The sequence below is a fragment of the Mesocricetus auratus genome, unplaced genomic scaffold, assembly GCF_017639785.1.
Source record: "Mesocricetus auratus isolate SY011 unplaced genomic scaffold, BCM_Maur_2.0 Super-Scaffold_100027, whole genome shotgun sequence".
In the NCBI taxonomy this organism is placed as follows: Eukaryota; Metazoa; Chordata; class Mammalia; order Rodentia; family Cricetidae; genus Mesocricetus; species Mesocricetus auratus.
The window spans coordinates 10,511,228-10,534,477 of NW_024429208.1; the positions used below are offsets into that span (position 1 = coordinate 10,511,228).

Genomic DNA, 23,250 nt, shown 5'->3' on the forward strand with positions numbered 1-23,250 from the left:
AGTGCTTTTCAGTGTCTGTCTGTGTCTTATTTTGCACATGTGTACATGTGTGTATGCGTGTGTGTTTGGTTTTCATTTTTTTCTTTTTGAGACAGGATCTCACTTGCTGTGTAGCCAAAGCTAGCCTTGAACTGATTGTCCTACCCCATCTCCTGAGTGCTGAGTGCAGGTCAGCCTGGAATTCTCTGTGTAGACAGGTTGACCTTTAACAGAGTTCTTCCTGCCGCTGCCTCCTCAGTGCTGTGATTAAAGTCATGTGCCACCACACCTGGCTGTGGCAATAGTTTTTATTCATTGATTTCCTGGAAGAATAAATGTTTTTAAGACATTGCTATAAAAGCAACAATGAAATAACTTTTTGTGTTTATATTAAAGATGTTTATAATCCTTATACTATTTGATCTTGTGTTCACATTTGCTGTCCAGGCTAGGAATTACTGTCCTTTTATTATAGAGTTCACTGACAACAGCTCTTTAGTTAGAATACCTTGATAGGTGACTGTGTGATGATCCAGAGGCAGGAGATTGTCCTCCTGGGACAAAGCTTTAGGTCCTGCCTGCTCGTCCCAGGAAGCCTCTTCACACTGTCCCTGAATAGGGGACTGGCTGGGCTGGTTTGTCAGAACTGATAAATGTTATCAGTTCCACTAAGCAGTCCAGGTACAGTAGCAGGGGTGGAGAGGGGTCTCTTGTCTTCCTTGATTACCAAATTTCACAGAGTGCTTCATGGTGGTTTAGCCTTTCTTTGTATGGTTGGCACTCTTGGGTCTGCCAAGGACTTCCCAGGTGAGGTGGACTGGGCTGTCTCAGGCAGTGCCTGACTGTAAAGCAGGTACCCTGTCGATTCCTTGCTGAAGCTGTAGGGTTATGGTGTCACTTCTTCTTCTTTTTTCTCCCAGGCAGTGTCATCTGGAGATGAGAAAGAAGGGTTGAAACACCCTGGACTGATACTGAAATACTCTACATATAAGAACCTGGCCCAGCTGGCAGCCCAACGAGAAGATCTAGAGACAGCCATGGAATTCTATTTGGAGGTATGGAGTTGGTACTACTCAGATATCCATTTGCAGAATCGATGAATTGGAAATGATGTGGTCTTGTTGACTGAAAGAAGGGTTTTTAGTGGTGTCCCACCAGGCTACTGAGCCCAAGATGTTATTGAATGCAGAAAGGCCTGGAAAGCAGGGCTAGGGACTGGAATGGGCTTCAGTGCAAAGGACTCTATGTGACATTTTCTACCATCAGTACACATGTGACTGTAGGTGACTTATTTAATCCAGTCAAACCTCCAGGTCTATACCAATGTGTAATAGGAGAAAAAAAAAAAGGGTAAAGCTGGGCGCAGTGGTACATACCTATAAACCAAGCAGCAGAGGGGCTGAGGTTGGAGAATCACATAGCAACTTTGGAGCAAAGAAAACAAGTTGATGCATTTTTAGGTATGAAGACCAGAGCCTGATACCTGTATTCAGTGATTTTTTTGAGACAGGTTTTCACTGTGTAGCAGCCCTAGCTGTCCTGGAACTAGCTCTGTAGACCAAGCTGGCCTCTGTCTCCTGAGTGCTCTTGGCCTCCATGGAACTTTTTATGTGTCATTTCTCTGGATCTTGGAAACATGTGACTCCAGGAAAGTGAACCAGCTGTATTTTAAGTAGGCGCTGTCTTGACATTTCCCTGGGTAATTTGAATGGCTGGGCCAATGCTTTGTCCTTTTGACCCCACTTTGCCTGCTCAGGAGAAATGTAATTAAGGGCATACATGTACTCTCTGCTTATACTGCTTCTAGGCAGTGATGCTGGATTCTACAGATGTCAACCTTTGGTATAAAATTGGACACGTGGCCCTGAGGCTCATCCGGCTTCCCCTGGCTCGCCATGCTTTTGAGGAAGGGCTTCGATGTAACCCTGACCACTGGCCTTGCTTGGACAATCTCATCACTGTTTTGTACACCCTCAGTGACTACACAAGTGAGTCGGGACAGATGAGAGAGGTTGACTTGGGTAAGCTGGTAGCAAAATTGATCTTTGTAGACTTTCTGCCAAACTGAGGAAGAATGGGGATGCTTTTACATACTTGCTAATTCTGTTTTCCTTTCTTCATTAACCAGATGCTTATACGTGTAGAGTAAGATAATAGTAGTGTATTCTCTAAAGGATTCCCCTTTTCCTTTGTACACTGTCCTGTCTTTTTGAGTTGTTGTTCTTTTTTTTTTTTTCTTTTTGAGAAAAAGTCTCCTGTGTCACCGAAGCTAGTCTTAAACTCAAAATGCCTGTCACATTGAGTGACTTAATGGGAGACATTTATTTCTCCTGATTTGGAGGCTAGGAAGTCTAAGATCAGGGTGCCAGCAGATTGGTGTCTGGTTTTGGCTTCTGTGTTTGACACCTCTTGTAGCTTTACTTGCTGGAGTAGGGTTGGAAAATGTGAGGGAAGGCGAGCCCACTTCATGTGTGAGTGATCTAGAGGTGTAATTTATCCTGAAGCAACATTCTTCTCTACCCATTGGCCTAGCCAGATAAGTTTATGTGCTCCAACTATAATGTTGGGCCATTTGTAGAATAAACCTTCTCTTGTGTATCCCCAAAGTGAGAAATAGAAAAAAAAAAGAGGGGGTGGGGAGTGAAAACTTCCAGATAAACCCAGAACTTAGTAAAGCAAATTTCATTAAGTCTTTAGGTTTAGTAATAATTGTCTTTGGTTTGATGCTCTTGTCCTCTAGGCCCACTGGGTGGCAGTGTCACTCTCATAGCTGAGTTGGTCAGATATTTTTAAGGATATTAGCCAATAGCTAATCACTGTGAGCTCTTTTTTTTTCCCCCCGAGACAGGGTTTCTCTGTATTGTTTTGAAGGCTTTCCTGAAACCCTCTCTGTAGACCAGGCTGGCCTCGAACTCACAGAGATCTGCCTGCCTCTGCCTCCCAAGTGCTGGGATTAAAGGCGTGCACCACCAATGCTCGGCTTTTCTGTGAGCTCTTTAGGTTTTTTTGCAGCAGTTATTAAATATGGAATCACAGGGTCAAGGCTGTACAGGAAAGTCACAGTCTGTCTGCTTCTGTCACCAGCAGGTGTGTGTTCTGGTGTATTCTTGGTATTGTAGTCCCAGCAGTCGTTACTAATTGAGTTGGGTAGGATGCCAGTTCACCATTATTGTTGTGCATTTCGGTTCCAGAGTGGGAGCATTTTCCTGGTGTTAACTGGAAGGCTAGAGTTGTGAAGGCAGTCGTAGCCCCTAACCTGCTTCTTTCCTGCTAGCATGTCTGTACTTCATCTGCAAAGCACTGGAGAAAGACTGCCAGTACAGCAAAGGCCTGGTCCTCAAGGAGAAGATTTTTGAAGAGCAGCCTTGTCTCCGGAAGGACTCACTCCGAATGTTCCTCAAATGGTAAGGCCTGTATCACATCACCACGTAGGCTGGTAAGCACCGGAGCGTTCCTCATCCCCTCCTCTGTCCTGATCTGTGTGCAGTCGGAGTCTCAGAGCTCCAGGCCTCTGTCACCTGTGCCGTCCTCATCCACGAGCTCACTCTGACCTGCCTGTTTGTGTGGCGGGGTTAGGTGATAGCGATTGAATTCACGGTGCAGCCCCTCTCAAGATGTAGCTGTCAGTCAGTGTCTCAAACATGCCCCAGCAAAGCTCATTCCTACCTGCATCACCCAGAGGCCCTTTGCAGCCCAGGCTCTCTCTCCTTCTCTCCCCCTTTATTTCCTGCTTTTCTCTCTCAGATTCCTTTACACCTGACCCCCTTGTGTCCATCCTGTCTCTTCGACCCTGTGACTGTGCTAATCTGTGCTGCTGTTTGTCTCAGGCTCTGTTCTCTGTAAGCCTAACCCCATGCTCATGGTGTCTTGAGTGAACTAATGTTTCTGGGGAGACTGTTGAGTCTCTTGAGTGGCTTTAGTGGAGTCGTCCTGCTGGGCTGTGAGTGGTCACCTGAGACCTTTTTGTATGTTGGAGGCACCATTGAGTTTGGTGAACATAATTTATCTAATGACTTCACTAGAACAGACAGTTGAGACTTTTCCTATGGCTTTTCAGACACAAAGGTGATACACTATTAATACACACAAAAACTCTTTGCCCTGTTGTGAGTTGTGGTACAAAGGCTTTTGTGATCTTCAGTGTATGGTGTACAAATGCTGATAACTACCCATTGGAGATCAGAGTCATGTTGTGATTTATGTTCAGCAAGAATCAATTGCTGATCAAAGGGTATTAAATGTTCCTGTCTGTAAAATTTTAGCATTGACTCTAGCATTAACACTGAAATTTTCTCCTGTCTTGTACACTTTCAGTGACATGTCAATTCACGATGTGTCAGTGAGTGCAGCGGAGACACAGGCCATTGTGGATGAGGCTCTGGGGCTGCGGAAGAAGAGGCAAGCATTGATCGTGCGGGAGAAGGAACCAGACCTGAAACTAGTGCAGCCCATTCCTTTCTTCACGTAGGTCATCCATGTCTCTAGGAATATTGGGTTGGCTGATAAGATCCTCCCTGGACGGGAGGGAGAGACCCCAGGCCAGATCCGGGGCTGGAGGCGGGGGTAAGGCTGGCACACAAAGGCTGGAGAACTGGAGGCAGGTACCTACTTGCAGGCTGCCACAGACAGGTTAACTCTCTTAAGCATGCCCAGTGAGTTGCTCTCTCCAAGCACTAGGAATGTCCCTGTCCTTCTCCAACATATGGCAGCCATAAACCAAGAGAGACCCTGGCACCCTGAAGTTTGTCACAGGTACAGACTTTCCTGGTTGTTGAGTCTGTGTTCATGTCAGGGGCAAATGAGCTGTAAGATGGGCCTCAGCATAACCCTTGGAGCCCTGAAATGTGTAAGAGGGCCTCTCTGTCCTTGAAGGGAGAGCTGATATTGGTGGCCCACTGGAGCTGGGATACTTTAGCACTGTAGTAAGCTTTGGCATTTAAGTTTTGCTTTAAAAATTCTGGTGTTATGGACAAGCTCATGCCTGAAATCCCAGACCTCAGGAGGCTGAAGCAGACCAGACTGTACTTCATAGTGAGTTTGAGGCTGGCTAGGGCTACATAATGAGACTGCCTCAAGCATACATATGCACACAGATTCTTGAGTCTTTAAATTTAGCATGTCCTGGCATCAGTATACTAATCCTTTGCCAGTTAGTGACCTTACTCAGAGTCATTGCCACTGTGGCCCTTCATAGAAGTCCTGGTGCTGATAGTTGGGTGACCTTGGGGACATTACATGCTATTCCTTAAAAACTGGGACAGCACCCCTCTTTTTGTAAGGGATGATGTAATGGAATAGAACACTAGGGGTCTCTGCTGGGGTGAGGAACAGGAAGAGACCAGTCACTGCACCAGCTTTGGCTTGGACTTCTCCACTGTAGCGCATGTTGGAGTCAACACTTTGTTGGCTATGATAGTGATAACATGCTGACTGCCTTCTCTCTGCTCTGTTGAGGTTACAGCTCTGGGAATAGTTCTGCTGAATCTATACAGACAAGTTGACCTCTGTGACAGGTGCTAACCAGGTATGGTGGCCTTTTCTTTGTAGGTGGAAGTGCCTAGGAGAGAGCTTGCTGGCCATGTATAATCACCTTACCACTTGTGAACCCCCAAGGCCCAGCCTTGGCAAGAGGATTGACCTGTCTGACTACCAGGATCCCAACCAGCTACTAGCATCCTCTGTAGTGGTTACACCGGTCAGTGTGGTCCAGCCGAGTCCTGTTAGCACCAACCCAACTGTTGCTGTGGCTGAGCCTGTGCTGTCGTACACCTCAGTGACCACAGCCAGCTTCCCACTGCACAGTCCTGGCCTGCTAGACACAAGTGCTCCCGTGGGTGAGTAGAACCTGTGAGGTACATTCTGGAGAGCCTGCATGTGTTGGGCCCAGCAGGAGCAAGGGTGGGGACTTTGACATCCCCAGGGAATGCATCACAGGCATCTCCAGGGAAAGGCCTCATGCTGGTCCTTGTGGCCTGAGTGAAGTGAGAGCTCCAGCATTGTGGAAAACTGGTCAGCCTGGCCCCAGGGTAGCCCAGAAGCATTGACGTTCAGGGGATGGGGCTCTGGATGTAGCTTCTTGGCAGATTCCCTTCCAAACTGCTAAGTCTTTGCCTAAAAGTTTCTCTCCCCCTTGTGATGTGACCTGTGTGTCCTTGCTACTGGTCATGCTTTCTTGCTAGATGCATGCATTCTGTGTTCGTTGACCTTAAAACAATTAAAACCATGTGTGATAGTACATTTATTTTTATTAGCACTGAACTTATAAAAACTTTTTACCAAAAGCTGCGATACGGTTTCCTGATTTTTCTGTCACTGTACAAAAGAACATCTGGCGGTTTGAGAAGCTTGTGAGTGACTGTGGGCATGGTTGTTTCTTTTTCTCAGTCACATATGACATTCCTCCGTTCTCTACATAATTCCTGGTTCTCTTGCTCTTTTCCTATCATTGGGTATTTGGTGGGTCTTGGCTAAGGTCAGTGCCACTGTCTCTGCCCAGGCACATGGACTGAGCCCCAGAGGCCCATGCACCTGGCTAGTGCTGGAGAGAAGTGTTCTGAGCCCTGGCCTGGGGCTCCCTTCAGCTCAAGAAGGGTGTCAGACTTAAGGGGGATTCAGGAGTCTTTGTTGTTGAAGGGAAAGAGTTCAGTGCTGGCGGAATTGTCATCAGTAGGTATGTGTGTGTGTCACTGTTTCCCTCTCCTGCTATTATCTAATACTTCAGTTTTCACTCTTGGTGAAGGTGATGTCTCTGGGGGAGATAAATCTAAGAAAGGAGTGAAGCGTAAGAAGACTGTGGAAGAAAGTGGAGAGACAGCAAAGCGGAGGTCCGCCCGTGTCCGAAACACCAAGTGCAAAAAGGAAGAGAAAGTGGACTTCCAGGGACTTCTGGTGAAATTCCTGCCGTCCAGGTGCTGTGCTCTTGTGTCTTGTGTGAAGTAGCCGGAGCCGCTGTCCTTTTACCTCAGGAGCAGGCTTCTCATCCTTTATCACCCCTCCCTTTGCTTCCTCCCTTGTTTCTCTTGACCTTTGCTTGGGTACAGAGTGTAGCCTGCACTAGATTGGCTTCTTGGGTTTTCCTCACCTCTCCTGAATACAGGAGCTGTGACGGTTTATTCCCTGGGGATTAGGTACTCCCTGAGTCACCACAAGATGAATGACTCAGAGAGGAGGGGCAGCATAGTCAGGACACCCACTTTTTCTTGGCCTGCTTCAGGGCCGCTGCACATGCTTATGGAAACCCCACGAAGGAAGCCACCTGTCTTTGAGTGGGCATGTGCCTGCATGGCTTTGTTTTCCATGATTCCCTTGCATTCTGAAAAGACAGGAAGAGCTGGTTCGTTCCGTTATTGATTCCTCATGACCCTCAAAGGATCCTAGGGCAGAAGGTGCTGTCTCAGAAACAGGAGGGACCTGAGCCTCTGCTTCTGACCTAAGTTTTTACAGGTCCTCCTGCTTTGGTCTTGTCTGTTCTTCAGAAGCCCCAGGTCTCTACCCTGAGCCTTCCTAGGATTTGTCTTGCCAGTGGGCCTGCTTCTTGGTACCTGTTTCTTCATTGTAGTAGAGTGAAGAGAGCAGGGAATTTGCTCTGGTCCATCACATTGCTTCTTTATAACATCTGAGTGCCAGGACTTCCTCTCATCTCTTGTGTCTTTGTGAGTTTAGGCCCTTTCTCCCTTCACAGTTACCTGAGTAGGGTTTGACCAGTACACTATCAGGAGCTTTAGAGCCTCTGACTGTCATTTTGACCAGTGACAGTTATTTCAGTGATGACTCCGTCAGAGTGCAAGAGGAACCCAGAAGCTTTAGCAGATAATACATCCATTTTATATCAGGATACTTAACCTCTCTTTTTCCCTCCCTCCATCTCTCCCACGAAGGTAAAATTCTTAGATAAAGGTTGTTTTTAGTATACAGCTAAGGAGGACCAAGGTGGAGATGTCATGCCCTCTCCTGGGTTTTTCCTGATATGTGGTACAGGAAAGCGTTTCTCTAGGAAGAGTGAAGGATTGTGTTGTAGTTGAGTGATCCTGTCTTCCCCTTAGCCCTGCTTGGCCTCCGCTGGGGTCTTGTTCCCTGTCTTCTCTATGTGGAGTTATACCTACTTTATTTGAGTCAGTTTCTGTGAAGTTTGAACATTTGTTACTGTGAGTGTCCAGATAGCAACATTTACAGGTGCTGGTTGGGAAAGCTACAGGGGTGGCCAGAGCATGGTCCTAGGGAAGAGTCTGGGGGTGGTGTCTGCAGTGTCAGCCATGGCGGGATAAAGCTCAGATGGGCCTCACAGCACATCTGTGTTCTTCTGGCTTGACCCTCTGCTTGTGCTTAACCCTTCTCCGTTGTCAGCCCGGGAGTGTGCCCTGTGGTTCTGCTCCCCACGGCAGGGCCCTGTGACTTTGTCTGAAGCAAGCGCTGTGGTTGGTCCTTATTTGGTTGCTTGTGTGTGAGCACCTGTTCATAGCCCCCTTCTCCCACTAAGAGAAGAGCTTCCCGTCAGCCATCCCCATATTGTGGTTGTTTTCTGGTACCTAGCTTTGTGCTTGGCACATGGCTGATGCTCAGCAGTGGTCAAGTAGTGGTATAAATGAGTAAGCGTGGGTATAGACCAGTCACAGGCTTAGGAAGTCTGGAGAGAGGCAGCACCTCATGAAGGTCTGGGCTGTTTCAGTATACTTCATCTTGGCTCAATATAGTTGCTCTACTAGGAGGAATTGGGATGCTTTGTCACAGTGAATGGTATGGTTTTTGTGATTTGAGCATGTTCCATGTAGGTTAAGAAAACTGGACCCCGAGGAGGAAGATGACCCATTTAATAACTATGAAGTTCAGTCAGAAGCCAAGCTGGAGAGCTTCTCCACTGTGGGACCTCATCGACTGTCCTTTGATTCAGCCACATTCATGGAGTCTGGTAGGAATCAGCAGTGTGATCTGTCACTGCTGGAGTTCTTCCTTCCGTCGACCTGTACTGCCTAGGTTTTGTTCTGCATGATGTTCTGGGTGTTTCATGGGCAATAGTGAAGGAGCTGCCTATGGTCAGCTGAGGGGTTCAGGTGCATACTTGCTGTGCTCCTGAGGCTGTGTCTCTAACACTGGATCAGAGGCATGCCACATGTGCTCTGTGTGTGCTGTGTGTGTCCCTGTGTTTTGTGCATATGATCTCATTCACTGCACATGGCAGCACTTGGAGGTCAGCCCTTTTGATACCCATCTTAGACGTGGGAACTTTGAGAGGCTTGTTCACCACTGATAGGTGCTGGAGTCAGCACTGAACTCTGGCAAGCCTGGCTTTAGCACTGCAGTGTGGCTGTACCTAGATTGAGTGGGGGGAGCGGGGAGCCACGCTGATCTCTCCTGAAGAGAAGAGAAACTGACCACAGGAAGGCTGTTCATCTTGGTGAGGTTATTTTCCTTCTTTGGACAGAGAAGCAGGATGTGCATGAGTTCCTGATGGAAAACTTGACCAATGGGGGCATCCTGGAACTGATGATGCGCTATCTGAAGAGCATGGGCCATAAGTTCTTGCTGAAGTGGCCCCCCGGCCTGCCGGATGTCGTTCTTAGCGTCTACCACAGCTGGAGGAGGCATAGCACCAGCCTACCCAACCCGTTGCTGAGGGACTGCAGCAACAAGCACATCAAGGTTGGGGCCTCTTAAGGGCTAGTGTCAGTGGTACCAGGAGACAGTGTCGGGATCTTCTTTGGTGCAGGACTGGTGTGTCCAGCCCACTTGCTCTATTTAGTTCCGGGTCTGGAACCTAGGGCGTTGTGCAGTTTGAAGCAGGGGGCCACATGGCCTGTGTGTGTCCAGAAGTCCCCTAAAGACTGATTGTAATCCTCGGGGGGTGAGAATGAATGTAGCGGACGAGAAGGAGGCTGCTGCCAGCTGAGCCATGGGGGTGACAGAGCCCATTAATGGCAGTGCAGTGGAGTTGAGGCTCTGGAACACAACATCTCTGGACTTGAGGAAGAAGAAGAAGCCATGGGGATGGTGCCTAGTGACGTTTACTGAGATGAGTGGCTGCAGAGAAAGGAAAAGGAAGCCTTTGCTGTATTTGACAGGCTAGGAACCATTACTAATCTGTAAAAAGTGACTTTGTGTGCGTGCGTGGGATTGGGGGCCTTGTCCATGCTAGGTAAGCACTCTACCACTGAGCTACATCCCTGCCCCATTCCTACAGTTATCAGGCGAGAAAACAGAAAACAGAATACAGGGTAAGGAGGATGCTTAGGTGGGGAGTAGTTGAGTCCTCTGGCAGTTGGGAGCCATGCCTTGTCAAATCTGTCTACCACATTCTCTATCACGGGTTCCTACTGTAGTGTTTTCTAGAGCTCAAGCAAGCAGGCTATCAGGTCCACTTCTCTTGTAGAAGATGGAATGCCAGGTGCTGAGGTAGGAACATGGAGAGCCATCTATTTTAGTTGCTACGTAGGCCCTGGCAGCCTGAGTTTGATCCCTGGAACCCATGTAGAGGTGGAGGGAGAGGACCAACTCTGCAAGTTCTCTGACATATCACAGCACACACACACCACAGCACACACACACACACACACACATGCACATACACACATTAATACAACATTAAAATACATAAATAAACAAAATTCAAGCAGGTTTGTAAAAAGCAAACTGTGCCTAGGATGTAGCTCACAGAAAGTTTACCATGCACGCACAAAGCTTTGGCTTGATTCCCTAGCCCTGAACAAACGGTTAGATATGGCGGCACGGTGTGTAAGCCCAGTATCTGGGAAGTACAACGAGGTGCAGAAGCTCAAGGCCAGCCATGCTGCATATTCATTTGAGGCCAAGCTTGGGATGCACGAGACAAGCTCATTTTAGTTTGGTCATCTCATGATTTGATAAATCTTTGTGAGTTTATCCCGCCCTTCCCGCACTTGTCTTGCAGGACATGATGCTGATGTCTCTCTCCTGCATGGAGCTGCAACTGGACCAGTGGCTGCTGACCAAGGGCAGAAGCTCGACAGGTTGTGGTGATTTTCTGAACCCCAGTAGGCTAGAGGAAGCTAACGGGGTGATGCTGGGTCATGCACCTCCCTGGGCTCTCTCTCTGAGATGACTGCACCATTCCCGATAAATCTCCTGGCTGAGGAGGTGGCAATAGAGGCAGCTGTAGCACTTACTGCTGTTGCTGCTTGGGATTTAAGGAAGTAGAACGTCAGCTTTGGAGTGACTGCTCGGTGCTCTCTGTGCCTCCAGTCATTTTCTCGGTCATTCTTTTACAATTCCACCTGGTGGAATGTGGATATGTTCAGAGTTCAGTCAGTGGAATTAGCAGCTCTCATGTTCTCTGCGACTGTGTCTGAGCTACTCTGTTTCCTGCTGCTCAGGGGCTGGGAGTCCCTGAGGACTCAGAGACCCTAATCGTGGCCACTTGCGGGCTACTATAAGGAGTGCTAAAGGAGACCTCTGGGGAGTGGGAGGGTTTGGATGATGTACATGAAGGCATCACATTGACCTGATGTTTTTAGTGTCTCCCCGGAACTGCCCTGCTGGTGTGGTGACAGGCAGGTTTGGACCTGACTTCCCAGGATCCCACTGCCTGGGTGACCTCCTGCAGCTGTCATTAGCCTCATCTCAGCGTGACCTGTTTGAGGATGGCTGGCTGGAGTTCGTTGTCCGTGTTTACTGGTTGAAAGCACGTTTCCTGGCACTACAGGTAGGTTCCATGGTCAGAACGTGCCCTGGCACCGGGCATGGAGGGAGGGCAGAGAACTGGCTATTTTCTGGAAATAGACATTCCTGACTCTGCTGGACATGGCGTGAGGAAGTGGGGCATGGTGGGGATTGCCAGCATGTCAGCTGTCCAAGCGTGGCTGCCGTCCTGGGAAGCACCTCAGTTTAGCCCTTTTGGTGAGGGACATAGCAATAGTTGAATTAAAAACCTTAGCTTAGTGGCACATGTCTGCAATCCCAGCACTTAGAAGGAGAGAGTCTAAGGCCAGCCTGTGTATAGTATCAGATCAGCCTGGCCTATGAGACCCTGTCCCTTAGCAGATAAGCAGAAACCAGCTTACTTGCATCTTTGTCTAGTGAGATCAGGAATGTACGGGACTAGACGGCACCATTAGCTCTCTACTTTTTGCCCCCATTTCTTGGTTTTTCTTCTGACCAGGGAGACATGGAACAAGCCCTGGAGAACTATGACATCTGCACTGAAATGCTCCAGAACTCCAGTGCCATCCAGGCAGAGGCAGGAGCTGAGCCAGGAGACATTGTCATCCGGCTGCCCAACCTTCACAATGACTCCATTGTTTCTCTGGAGGAAGTGAGTATTTAGTGGTATTTTCTTGGTGTAAGACTTCTTTGGTTGGTCTTGTCAGACCAGACACAATCTGTTAGAGATGCCCACGATCTGAACAGACAGTCCTTGAGTGGGGGTGAGGGGCAGTGCAGGTGTAGGGAGACAGCCCTGGCACAGACTCCACTGGCAGAAAGCTTGTCCAGCCGGCAAGTGTGCACACTGTGACCAAGAGTGATTTAGAATAATTGTTGCTCAGCCCCAGCAGGACTGGAGGGAAGTGCTGGCTGGGCAGACCAGTGCTGCTCTGGCTGTGCGCGGGGCTGGAAGAGCAGTGCACAGCGGATGTGGCAGGCCTCTGCTGGATGGCACTCTTCTCACCGTGCTCCCTCTGCCCGCTCTCTTCTCACTGTGCTCCCTCTGCCCGCTCTCTTCTCACCGTGCTCCCTCTGCCCGCTCTCTTCTCACTGTGCTCCCTCTGCCCGCTCTCTTCTCACCGTGCTCCCTCTGCCCTCACTCTTCTCACCGTGCTCCCTCTGCCCTCACTCTTCTCACCGTGCTCCCTCTGCCCTCACTCTTCTCACCGTGCTCCCTCTGCCCTCTGTGATGTGTTCACGTGGCTGACGGCCTCTGCATTCCTCCCCTTTGCTTTAGGATAAGGCCAGACACTGCTGCCTGTGCGCCGGGGCTGCGTTGGGTCCTCTGAGGAAAGAGCCCTGTGGGTTGATAATGTGTGTCAACCCCTTGCTCCTTCTGTGAGTCTCCGGCAGCCAGGCAGACATGGTTGTTCAAGTCTGGCTTTCTGAACTGTGACCATGAAGCTTTCCCACTGTTGGCAGATAGTATTCAAGAACCCTCTGCTTCTGCAGTGGCTGTGTGTGTTTATTTTTAGAGACTTGAGTGTACCTTGGTACTGACATAAATGTTTTTGAAGGAGTACACATTGTATGGACACTGATATTGTTAAGTGGGAAACCTAGTGTATTTAGGCAGAAACAGAATGCTAGAGTATAATCTTGCCTTCCTTGTTTAGAAAGGAGGATTGAAACATTGGCTAAGTTCAGGGAGGAGGGTGAGGGATTTGCCATTAGTCAACATTTTTGGACCTTTTTCAGATTGATAAGAACCTGAAGTCTCTGGAAAGATGCCAGTCGCTGGAGGAGATTCAGCGGTTGTTTGAGGCAGGTGACTACAAGGCTGTGGTGCATCTGCTCCGGCCCACCTTGTGTACCAGTGGGTTTGACAGAGCCAAGCACCTGGAGTTTATGACGTCCATTCCCGAGAGGCCAGCCCAGCTGCTTCTGCTGCAGGTGTGTGCTCGCCGCCAGCGTCTCCGGTCAAGTTTGTATTGCCGTTATTTGTGTGGGGTGTGTGTGCATGCGCGTGTGTGTGCATGTGTGTGCAGCTCTGGAAATTCTGAGCTAAACTTTGAAAACAACTGGAAGAGAGCAGTGGGAGTTTAGCCTACCCTCAAAGATGATGCTAGATCAAAGATATGGTCAAGACTGGGATAGTGTTGACCTAGGAGTTCAGATTTTAGTATTAAGCGTGGCTCAAGGTGAGCCCACACCAGACTGAACTTTTGTAAGGCAGGAGGAAAGAATGGTTAAGATATCATCCACCTACTCATTGTTAATCTGTTTTTTATTGCACTTTAACTTAATTTTGAGTAGATATAAAATTGGTAAGATCTGTAGTGTGTAAAGAATCAAGGCTCGTGTTTGACTGCATGGTGAAGAAAACGGTAGCATTGTTTGAAGTCACTGTTCCCTCCTGACTTCCTCATGCCTCTTGTTCGTGATGTTGATGCTGTACCTGCCACACAGTAAGCGCTGTGGAGCTGCCCTATTGTTATTACCATTATTCCCCTCTGTCCTGAGCTAGATAGAGACGAGCATGGATGGTGTAATGTTTTTGATGACAAGCCTAAATTCCGGTCTCCGTATGTTTTATGCACTAATCACAGTATACTCACCCACTTCAGTGGCCATGTTTTATGGGTTGTATGTTTAACTTGCCTGCTTTGGCGTTTCTGAAGTGGGGATGAAATTCAGACTCCTTCTCATGGTGAGGGGGGTACAAGAAAGAGGTCCCTCTTTAGCAAGCTGCTTTTTAAGTTCCTCGGTGTAGCAATGGTTCCTTCTTGTTAATTTTTAGATGTTACTATTTTGGGCTGTTACTATCCTTTTTAACTGTACATTGTTGGTTTGTAAGAACATTATTGATTTTTGTCTGTTTATTTGAACCTGGTCTCTTAATGAGATTCCTCCTTCTTTTTACTGTTTCCTGTTCATTTGTTTGGGTATGTGGTGGTGTTACCCACAGAAAGTGGTAACTTGGTTTCTACTTTAGTTGGCAGCTAGTATACTGCTTTGCTCATTCTGGTCCTTAGCCATGAGTTCGGTTAGAGCACTATTGGCGTTTCCTCATTTTTGCCGACTTGGACAGAAATCTGTGTGCACATTGTCTTATATCTGCCCCTTGCATGTTTAGTTTTGATTAGGAGTCACGTTGGGTTTGCGTATACCCCACAGGTATACTCCGTAGCCCCTCCCCCAGTGGTTCCCTGTTCAAGGAGTCTGCTTTCTCTAAGAAGCAGAGTTTTCTTTTCCAGGCTTGGTGAGTTGGGAGAAAGTCTTATGTTCAAATTTTGCTATATATTCCAAAGGCATTTCTGCTCCCATACCTGTGTCACTCCAGAGAAAGGTGAATAGGAGCTGCCGCCTGGCCTAGGCTTGGGGTTGGAAATGTGTGGACCAGAGTCAGATGGACACAGGGCAGGCAGTAGGTGCTTCCTGTTGGTTCAACAAGCTGCCATCAGGTCTGTAAATCACAGACTGTTTGCTGAAGCACCAGCCACTAATGAAAGCCTACTTCCCTGGTGTTTAAATGGCTTATAGTGTAGGCCTCCCTCTCTTTCCCTCCTCAAAGGGGCTTTGGAAAGCAGATGGCTTCCACAGCGCCTTTAAAATAGAAATCATGACTTATGTAGTGTTCTAAGAGCTGTTTGTATCCTGGCCACCGTGCTCAGTGTGGTATGCATTTAAGTTCATGGAATACTCATAGGACCTTCAAGGAGTGATGCCATAGTTGAGGTTAAGAGGGACTCAGACCTTGACCCCGCATGGGCATTGGGGAAGAGGGGTGCATAGAAGGATGACTTCATCAGTTACCGACCAGTTGTCCTTCTGAGGCCTCAGTCAGTTCCCTCCTGTGCCCATAGTTCCTCCTTAGCACATTGCCTCACCCTGCCTCATTCCTTGAGACCTGGCAGTGGAGAAGTGTCTTAATTACTCTTCTGTTGCTGTGAGGAGACACTGTGACCAAGGCAACTTATAGAAGAGCATTTAATTGAAGACTTGCTTCAGAGGGTGTCATGGCAGAAAGTGTGGCAGCAGGCAGGCCCAGGAGCAGTAGCGAAGAGCATACATTCTGATCTGCAAGTTGGAGGCAGAGAGGTGAGACTGGGCCTGATGTGGGCTTTTAAAGCCCCAGAGCCCTCCCTAGTGACACACCTCCTTCTACCAACTAGGAACCAGATAGTCAAATATGAGTCTGTGGGGGCCATTCTCATTCATACCAAACAAGAGGTAACAAAGGAATTAGCCACTCAGTCTCAGTTTTGCTGCTTGCAATTCTGTGGTTCATTCATGGAGGCCCAGCTTTATAAATGGAAAGATCAGGCACAAAAGTAAAGCATTTTTCCAAAAGCTCCTTGGCTGGTGGCCTACCATATTGCCATTGCACCCAAGTCAGTGTGTGCCCTTGCAGATGCCTCAAGGCTGGATGAAATCTGCTGAGCTGGCGACTGCTCTTGGCTCTTTGGTACTGTCCTTTGTTTTCTCAGTCCCAGGCCTGAGGTCCTGGTGTGTAGAGCTTTCATTTGACTGCTTCTTGTGCTCAGGACTCACTGCTGCGGCTGAAGGACCACAAGCAGTGCTTTGAGTGTTCCGACGTGGCTCTGAATGAGGCTGTCCAGCAGATGGTGAACTCCAGTGAATCTGCTGCCAAGGAAGAGTGGGTAGCCACAGTGACCCAGTTGCTGCTGGGTATCGAGCAGGCACTGTCATCAGACAGTAGTGGCAGCATCCTGAAGGAATCCTCCTCCGCCACTGGCCTTGTCCGGCTCACCAACAACCTCATCCAGGTACCTCCGGCTCCTCTTTGCTCTGTGCTGTCTCATCGGGTGTGTCTCTGATACAGCCTTCGAGGTTCACTGATACTCACTGTGACTCATGTACCCCAAAGGGGCATGTTGGCTTCTCTGGCTAGAACTTCAGCGTTTGAGGAGGTGTACACAGATGCAAACCTTCTGGGGACTGCTTTGTCTACAGGTCTAGAGTTGATGTAGCACATGGGATAACAAAGGTTCTCAAACTTCCTTCCAGAGGGGCAGAGATAGGCTTAGAGAGGAGGTCCTGTTTGCATTCAGTATACCAAGAGGGAGGACTAGAGCCCAGGTCTGGCTTCCTGCTGAGGTTCCCTACCCCCTCAATACCTTAGAACTTCCATTTGAGGGGTAGCACTTCAAGCCATAGATTGGCCATAGTACCCTGTGTCACCCAGGTAGGCTTTGAGGCAGACAACCTTCATTTGAGTGCCCTCTGCTATCTTCTGAACTCATTCTCTGGCCATGAGTAAGCCCTACCAAACCTTTACCATGCTAGCATTTATTTTTACCCTCATTTTGTTCAGCCAAGTCCACACACCTGGCACATCTGTCATAAACTGTGCTAGCCCTATAGTAGTTCTTTCTGTACCTTCCTTCCTAGCCCAGCCACTATCCTGCCACAGAGGCACTTTTTAAACCCTGAAATATGAGTGTCTCCTCCCTTATCTAAACCCTTCACATATTGTCCAGGGAGTGGGCCAAGGTACACTGATCCCCAGCCTGCTTCTCCTCTTTTACTTTCTTGGCGGAAGCTATTTTGGGCCACCCTTTGGGATCCTTGCCTGTGAGTGTCTTCTTTGCCCTCATGCACTGCCCCTTCTGGGTGTTGGGCATACTGCAGTCATTACCTGGACACCTCAGGGGCTTATGTCTGGTCGTTCTGTGTCTGAGGCCCCTGTTGCTGCTCCCTCTTGTCTGGTAGCATCTGTATATGCCCACAGGATCAGTTGTTTCTCCATGCCTGCCTTCCCCTGAGCTGTTAGCTCCCCTTGCCACAGTCAGTAATTGCATGCGGCATGAGGAAACATGTGATTTTCCCTGGGCATTGTGGGTCAGTATCCGCACGTTAGAGCTGTTGGGGTAGGCAGATGGTATGCCTCGCCTCTTCCAGAAGGCACTGTGATATGGGCTCTTTCAAGGGGCTGGGAGGGGCTGGCGTGCTGTGATGCCCTTGTGCCTTTGCCAGGTCATCGACTGCAGCATGGCTGTCCAAGAGGAGCCCAAGGAGCCGTATGTTTCCTCTGTGCTGCCCTGGATCATCTTGCACAGGATCATCTGGCAGGAGGAAGACACCTTCCGTTCCTTGTGCCATCAGCAGCAGCTCCAGAACCCAGCAGAGGAAGGTGGGCACTGTGGTATTTGTTTTAAAGTATAAACTTCTAGGAATGAATGTCTGTAGAACTCTTGACAAATAGTACCAAATTGTATTCCCAAAGACTTTACTAGTAAAAAATATGTAACTATGTTTATTATTTTTCTTATAAAAATGAAAATTATGTATACTAAAGAGTTTTCTAAAAGCTATTGGCAAATGCTGGGCATGGTGGTATGCACACTTAATCCCAGCACTTGGGAGGCAGAGGCAGGTGAATATCTGTGAGTGTGTTTGAGGCCAGTCTAGTCTAGATAGCAGGACAGCCAGAGCTACGCAGAGAGATCCTTCCTGTCTCCGAAGGAAAAAAAAAAAGAAAAGAAAGAAATAAAGAATAGCAAGAAAGTAGCATGCCCAGGGAGGAATGGACGTGTTCTGCAGACAGGTGGGCATGGTACTATGTCAGTTCTGTCCCCGTGTGCGCCACAGAGGGCACCCCCCATACTGAGGGAGTTGACTAAATTCTGGGACAAAATCTAATATCCTCCTATTTATAGAGAACTGGCTAATGGGGAGCCCCCTCCCCTCAAAACTGATTGGCCTTTTCAGAGGAAGGCAGGGTAAGGGGTACTTCTGTCCTATGAGGAGACTTAATTCCACTTCTGTTCTATGAGCTGATCTAATCCCAAGGACATGGCTTGAAATGAAGTGCATTTGGGGCTGAGCAGTGAGAGGCCTTATGAGCTCAGTTACCAAAGCTGACACTGAGACAGTTGTCTGTTAGACACCGGGGTTGTAAGATGCATGGAGAAGCAGCAAGATCGGCCAGGAGAAGTTAGCCTGAGGTGTTGCCCAACAAATGCTGGCTAGACTGTCAGGGGGCTCTGCAGTGGCAGTGCCTTTTCAGGGCTGTCCTGCTGTCTCATCTAGTCACTGGATGGGGACTTGTGGACTGCCTGGCCTCAGATAGAGTGAGTCTTGCAGCTGCTGCAGACACTGAAGGAGCTGACAGCTGGAGATAGCAAGTCTTGCCCTTAGGGAAATCTCAGCAAGAGAGAAAGAGAGGAACCTTTGCTGCCTCTTCTACCTCTGCAGACATGTGGGGAGTTCAAACTGTAGTTTTAGGAAAGGAGAGGCAGCTTTTGTTTGGCAGAAAAACAAAAATTATTTGTTTTGTTTTTTAAGAATCCATGCCAGGCAACTCCCAGCCACCTGTAACCCCAGATCCAGAGCTACTACAGACACCCCCACACCATGACAGACACAGACACACATACACAAAAGTGAAAAAAACAAAATCTTTAAAAAATGCAAACTAAAGAACCCGTGAAGGCTGGAATGGTTTGAACCTTTATGATCTGAAGGCATTGGGGAGTAGTGTTTACTTTTTTGTTTGGGACTGGCCAGTAGTAAATTTTTGTAAAAGACACTTAAGTTGTGTGTAACTGTGTGCAGTACCTTCTGGTGTTTTCTATTTAAATATGTTTGTTTTAATTTACTTTGCCTTCCCACCCCCAAGAAAGAGCCAGTTAAAAGGTGCTAATGGCTTTTGTTTTGTTTTGTGAATGAAGCACTCATTTGCATTTTTCTGTATGATTTCATTTGGTTTTTGATAAACATAGATTGCTTATTAAAGTCAGGTCAGTAGTTACTTAGAAGACAGGAAAAGGAAAGAAAACAATTAGTGTTCATATGGCAGAGAGAGAACAAAGAAGAGGCGTGGATGCAGGCCTCTTGCCACTGCATGTTTGCGCTGATTGTCTGTGGTCCGGCCTTTCCTAGGGATATCGGAGATGCCCTTGCTCCCATCTTCCCTCATGCTGCTCAACACAGCTCATGAGTACTTGGGCAGGAGGTCCTGGTGCTGCAATTCAGATGGGGCGCTGCTGCGATTCTATGTGAGTGATTCCCCTGGGTCATGGGCTGCCAGTGCAAGGTTGGGCAAGTGGGAAAGGCAACGGAGCCTGTTGGTTCTCTTGGGCTTGTGTTTATCTATCTGTAGGGGTTCCCATTGGGCATCTTTTTTTTTTTTTTAAATTTTATTTTCCAGTTTAAATTTAGATAAGAATCAAGGTTGCTTCACAAGTCAGTTCCAGGTCCCTCTCCCATTCCCTCCCTTCCTCCCGTGCCCTCCCCCCCCCGTTATCCTCTCATTTCTCCAGGGAGGGTGAGGCCCTCCATGGGGGTGTCCGCATCTTTGATTAATGCATGTGTGAAATTACTAAAACTTGAAGAAAATCTGAACTTGATTCTTACGACTTTTTTCTGTTACTGTGACAAAATACATGAGATAATCAGTTTCTTATGGCTCATGATTTCAAAGACTTTAGTCCATAGTTAGTTGACCCCATTATCTTTGATGAAAGCACAGGGCCTGATTGTTCGGTCGGTAGTTATTATAGTGACTGGGGACAGTCTTTTTGAACTTGCCCACTGGAACTGACTGGTGATAGCTTTGGGCTTATTGGAGATACACAGCATGAACCTGGTCTCTGCTGAGTAGGAGGCCAATTAGCACAGACAAATTAACAGTGCATCAAGTTTTTTTGATGTACCAAGGGGGAGACATCCAGCCCTGCCTGCATACCTGCTGGCAAAGTTTTATTGGGGCATTTATTTACATAGCAATTATGGCTGCTTTTACTATGCACTGACAGGGCCAAGAAGCTGCAAGTCTGTATGGCTTGCAAGGCCTAAAATCCTTATTCTTTGCCCTTTCAAAAGCTTGCTGTCTGCTGGGTAACTTCTGTTTGGTGGGCGTGTCCTCTGCAGCCGGAGCCTTCCTCCCCAGTTTGCCCCCATCATCTTCGCACGCTCCATACTTCACACATGTGTTTATTATTTAACTTTTCTCTGCTGGTGTTACATTCAGAGAGAGTAGGTATTTTTGTTTCCTCGGTTCGTGGCTGAATCTAAGCACTTAATACAGCCCCTGGCACACAGGTGTGAGAGTCAGGGCTCTCCAGAAGAGCAGGTCTGATGGACTGACCTAAAGGAGACTTAGTAGGCTGACTCAGGACACAGTCTGGGTAGTCTAATGATGTCTGCCTCACAGTGGCAAAGCTGAGAATCAGTAGTTGTTCAGTCCATGAGGTTGGATGTTCAGAGTTCCAATCTGGTGCTGGAGTCCGGGAGGATTCCTGGAGAGCTGCTGGTTTTCAGTCTGTGGGAATCGTGAAAACTGACCCTTTTTTATACATAATTTTATTTATTTTACATAATACCACTTGCTGCAACATGATAAATGAACTTGTCAGTGAAGACAAGCAGGCAAAAAGCAAAGCTTCCTTCTTCCATGTCCTTTTGTGCATGTAGGCTGCCACCAGAATGTATAGCTTAGTTACGGTGGGACTTGCCATGTAAAGTAATCCAATTAAGAAAATAGCTCACAGGAGTTTCCAGCAGTGTGGGTTTTAGTTGATTCTAGATGTGGTCAGCTTGACAACCAATATAGTCATCACAGGGTTGAAGGAGACTAAGAGTGTATAGAGCTTTTGTCTGCATAGGACCTGCCAGCTTGCAAAGTCTGTATTGCTACTCTGGAATCAGCCACTGCCCTGGTAGAGCCTGTCTGCTTCTAGGAGGTCTCCTCAGGACCCTCTCTCATGCAGAGAAGCTGGGGCTCAGTGGTTGCTGTACAGGATGAGGACCAAAGTTCAGATCCCTAGAGCCTATTTGTCTTAGAGTTACTGCTGCTATAATGAAATACCATGACCAAAAGCAAGTTGAGGAGGAAAGGGTTTATTTAAATAAAGGTTTCTATTTCCATCACTAAAGGAAGTCCGAACAGGAACTCAAGCAGGGCAGAAACCTGGAGGTGGAGGTGATGCAGAAGCTGTGGAGGGGTGCTACTTACTGGCTTGCTCCACAGGGCTAGCTCAGCCTGCTTTCTTACGGGAGTCAGGACCACCAGCCCAGGGATGGCACCACACACATGTGGTGGGCCCTCCCACATTAATCACTAATTAAGAAAATGCCTTATATTCAGGTCTTATGGAGGTATTTTCTCAACTGAGGCTCCCTCCTCTCTGATGACTCCAACTTGTGTCAACGTGACATAAAACTAGCCAGTATACTGTGTAAGTGCCCCTGGGCATGGCAGCTTGCCTGTAATTTCACTGCTTATAAGTCTAAGACAGCCTCCCCACAGAAAGTTGGCTAACTAGACTGGCTGTATTGTCATGCTGTGGGTTCAGTTGAGAGAGCCTGCCTGTCTGCCTCAGTGAATAATGTAGAAAGTAATTGAAGAGGACTGCCAGTGTCAGCCTGTGGCTTCTGCACACATGTATACACATACTCTTGCGGATATCAAAACACACACACACACACATCATATGTGCATAAGGAGTTTGCTCCCTAGAGCCTACTGGTAGAAGGAGAGAGCTGACTCCCTCAATATGAAGCAAATAAATAAATGTAAGCGAGCAAGAGAGAGACAGAGGTGGGGGTGGGGAGAGATGGAAGGAGGGAGGGGAGAGAGTGAGGGTGGACATAACACATGGCTCATTCCTGGAATCTCAGCACTTGGGTGGTGGTGGCAGAATGATCAGGAGTTCAAAGTCATCCTCAGGCACATGAGATCCCGTATCTGTAAAAGAAACACACACACACAATCCTTCCCTCCCACAACATTGTATAGATTTCTCCTGGCTTGTTGTCGTGTGTGCTCTTCATTCCACGTAGACTTTTTGTTTGTTTGTAAGACAAGGTCAGTCCATTCCCACATTCTATATGGATGACCAGTTGGTCTGAGCAAGAATTTTCTTGCTGCACCTGTGTCTCCTTCGTCTCTTATTTGTGAGTGCGAGGAGGTTATCATTAGGCTGTCTTTATTGATACACACAGCCTGTCTACTCCTGTGCCAGTAACACACTTACTTTGATAGTCTGATAACTGCTAGGATTCATCCGCTTACCTTTATTTCCATCATATTATATTCTTTTGGATCCTTTTTCTGTAACATTGTAAGATCAATGTATAAAATTTTGGGAAACTGCACTCTCCCTGGAATTTTGGTTAATTGGGAGAGAAGAGCCCAAATTGAATTATTTAGTTATGAATAGAGTATATCTCCCCATTGATTTCAGTCTTACATGTGCATTTTGCTTGAATCCTAGATTTTTGTGTGTGGTTCTCTTATATATAACTCCTTAGTTTATTGTTTTGGTTAATTGTAATGGACTATAGACTTGGTGAATTTTCAGTATAGTCTATGGATGCCTTATTTTTCCCCTTCTTTTCAATCTGTATGGCTTTCTCTTTCCTTTCTTTGTCTTAGCACCTGTTCACAGAATGGTACACCTTTTCACTAAAGGGGAAAGCATAAAATCTCTGGGTTTTGTGAGCAAGATGGTTTCTGTTGTAGCTCCTCAGACAGTACAAAGGCAGCGGCACTTGGAGATTTTGTATTATAAAGTAGTTTTCTTTTGTGTAATGGCACTAGAGATGCAGATGGGGCCTTGTGCATGGTAGGCAAGTACTGTGCCACTGAGGTAGACCCAGCCTTGTTTTATTTTTATTTGAGACAGGGTTTCC

At 47.6% G+C, this 23,250-nt stretch overlaps 1 protein-coding gene across 3 annotated transcripts in view; it reads left to right on the top strand.

Annotated features, from left to right (window-relative positions):
- Cabin1 (calcineurin binding protein 1) overlaps positions 1 to 23,250 on the top strand; it is a 111,010-nt gene that overhangs the window by 9,126 nt on the left and 78,634 nt on the right. For 2 of the 3 annotated variants that reach the window (XM_040732462.1, XM_040732464.1), the window contains exons 5-19: positions 900 to 1,034; positions 1,787 to 2,000; positions 3,254 to 3,383; positions 4,294 to 4,443; positions 5,527 to 5,813; positions 6,719 to 6,887; positions 8,748 to 8,884; positions 9,398 to 9,615; positions 10,880 to 10,958; positions 11,463 to 11,650; positions 12,107 to 12,259; positions 13,348 to 13,542; positions 16,137 to 16,379; positions 17,590 to 17,746; positions 19,498 to 19,613. In XM_040732462.1, the coding sequence (XP_040588396.1) occupies positions 900 to 1,034; positions 1,787 to 2,000; positions 3,254 to 3,383; positions 4,294 to 4,443; positions 5,527 to 5,813; positions 6,719 to 6,887; positions 8,748 to 8,884; positions 9,398 to 9,615; positions 10,880 to 10,958; positions 11,463 to 11,650; positions 12,107 to 12,259; positions 13,348 to 13,542; positions 16,137 to 16,379; positions 17,590 to 17,746; positions 19,498 to 19,613 (2,571 nt within the window). The remainder of the gene's footprint in view (positions 1 to 899; positions 1,035 to 1,786; positions 2,001 to 3,253; positions 3,384 to 4,293; positions 4,444 to 5,526; positions 5,814 to 6,718; positions 6,888 to 8,747; positions 8,885 to 9,397; positions 9,616 to 10,879; positions 10,959 to 11,462; positions 11,651 to 12,106; positions 12,260 to 13,347; positions 13,543 to 16,136; positions 16,380 to 17,589; positions 17,747 to 19,497; positions 19,614 to 23,250) is intronic. The other variant, XM_040732463.1, reaches the window with a different exon arrangement.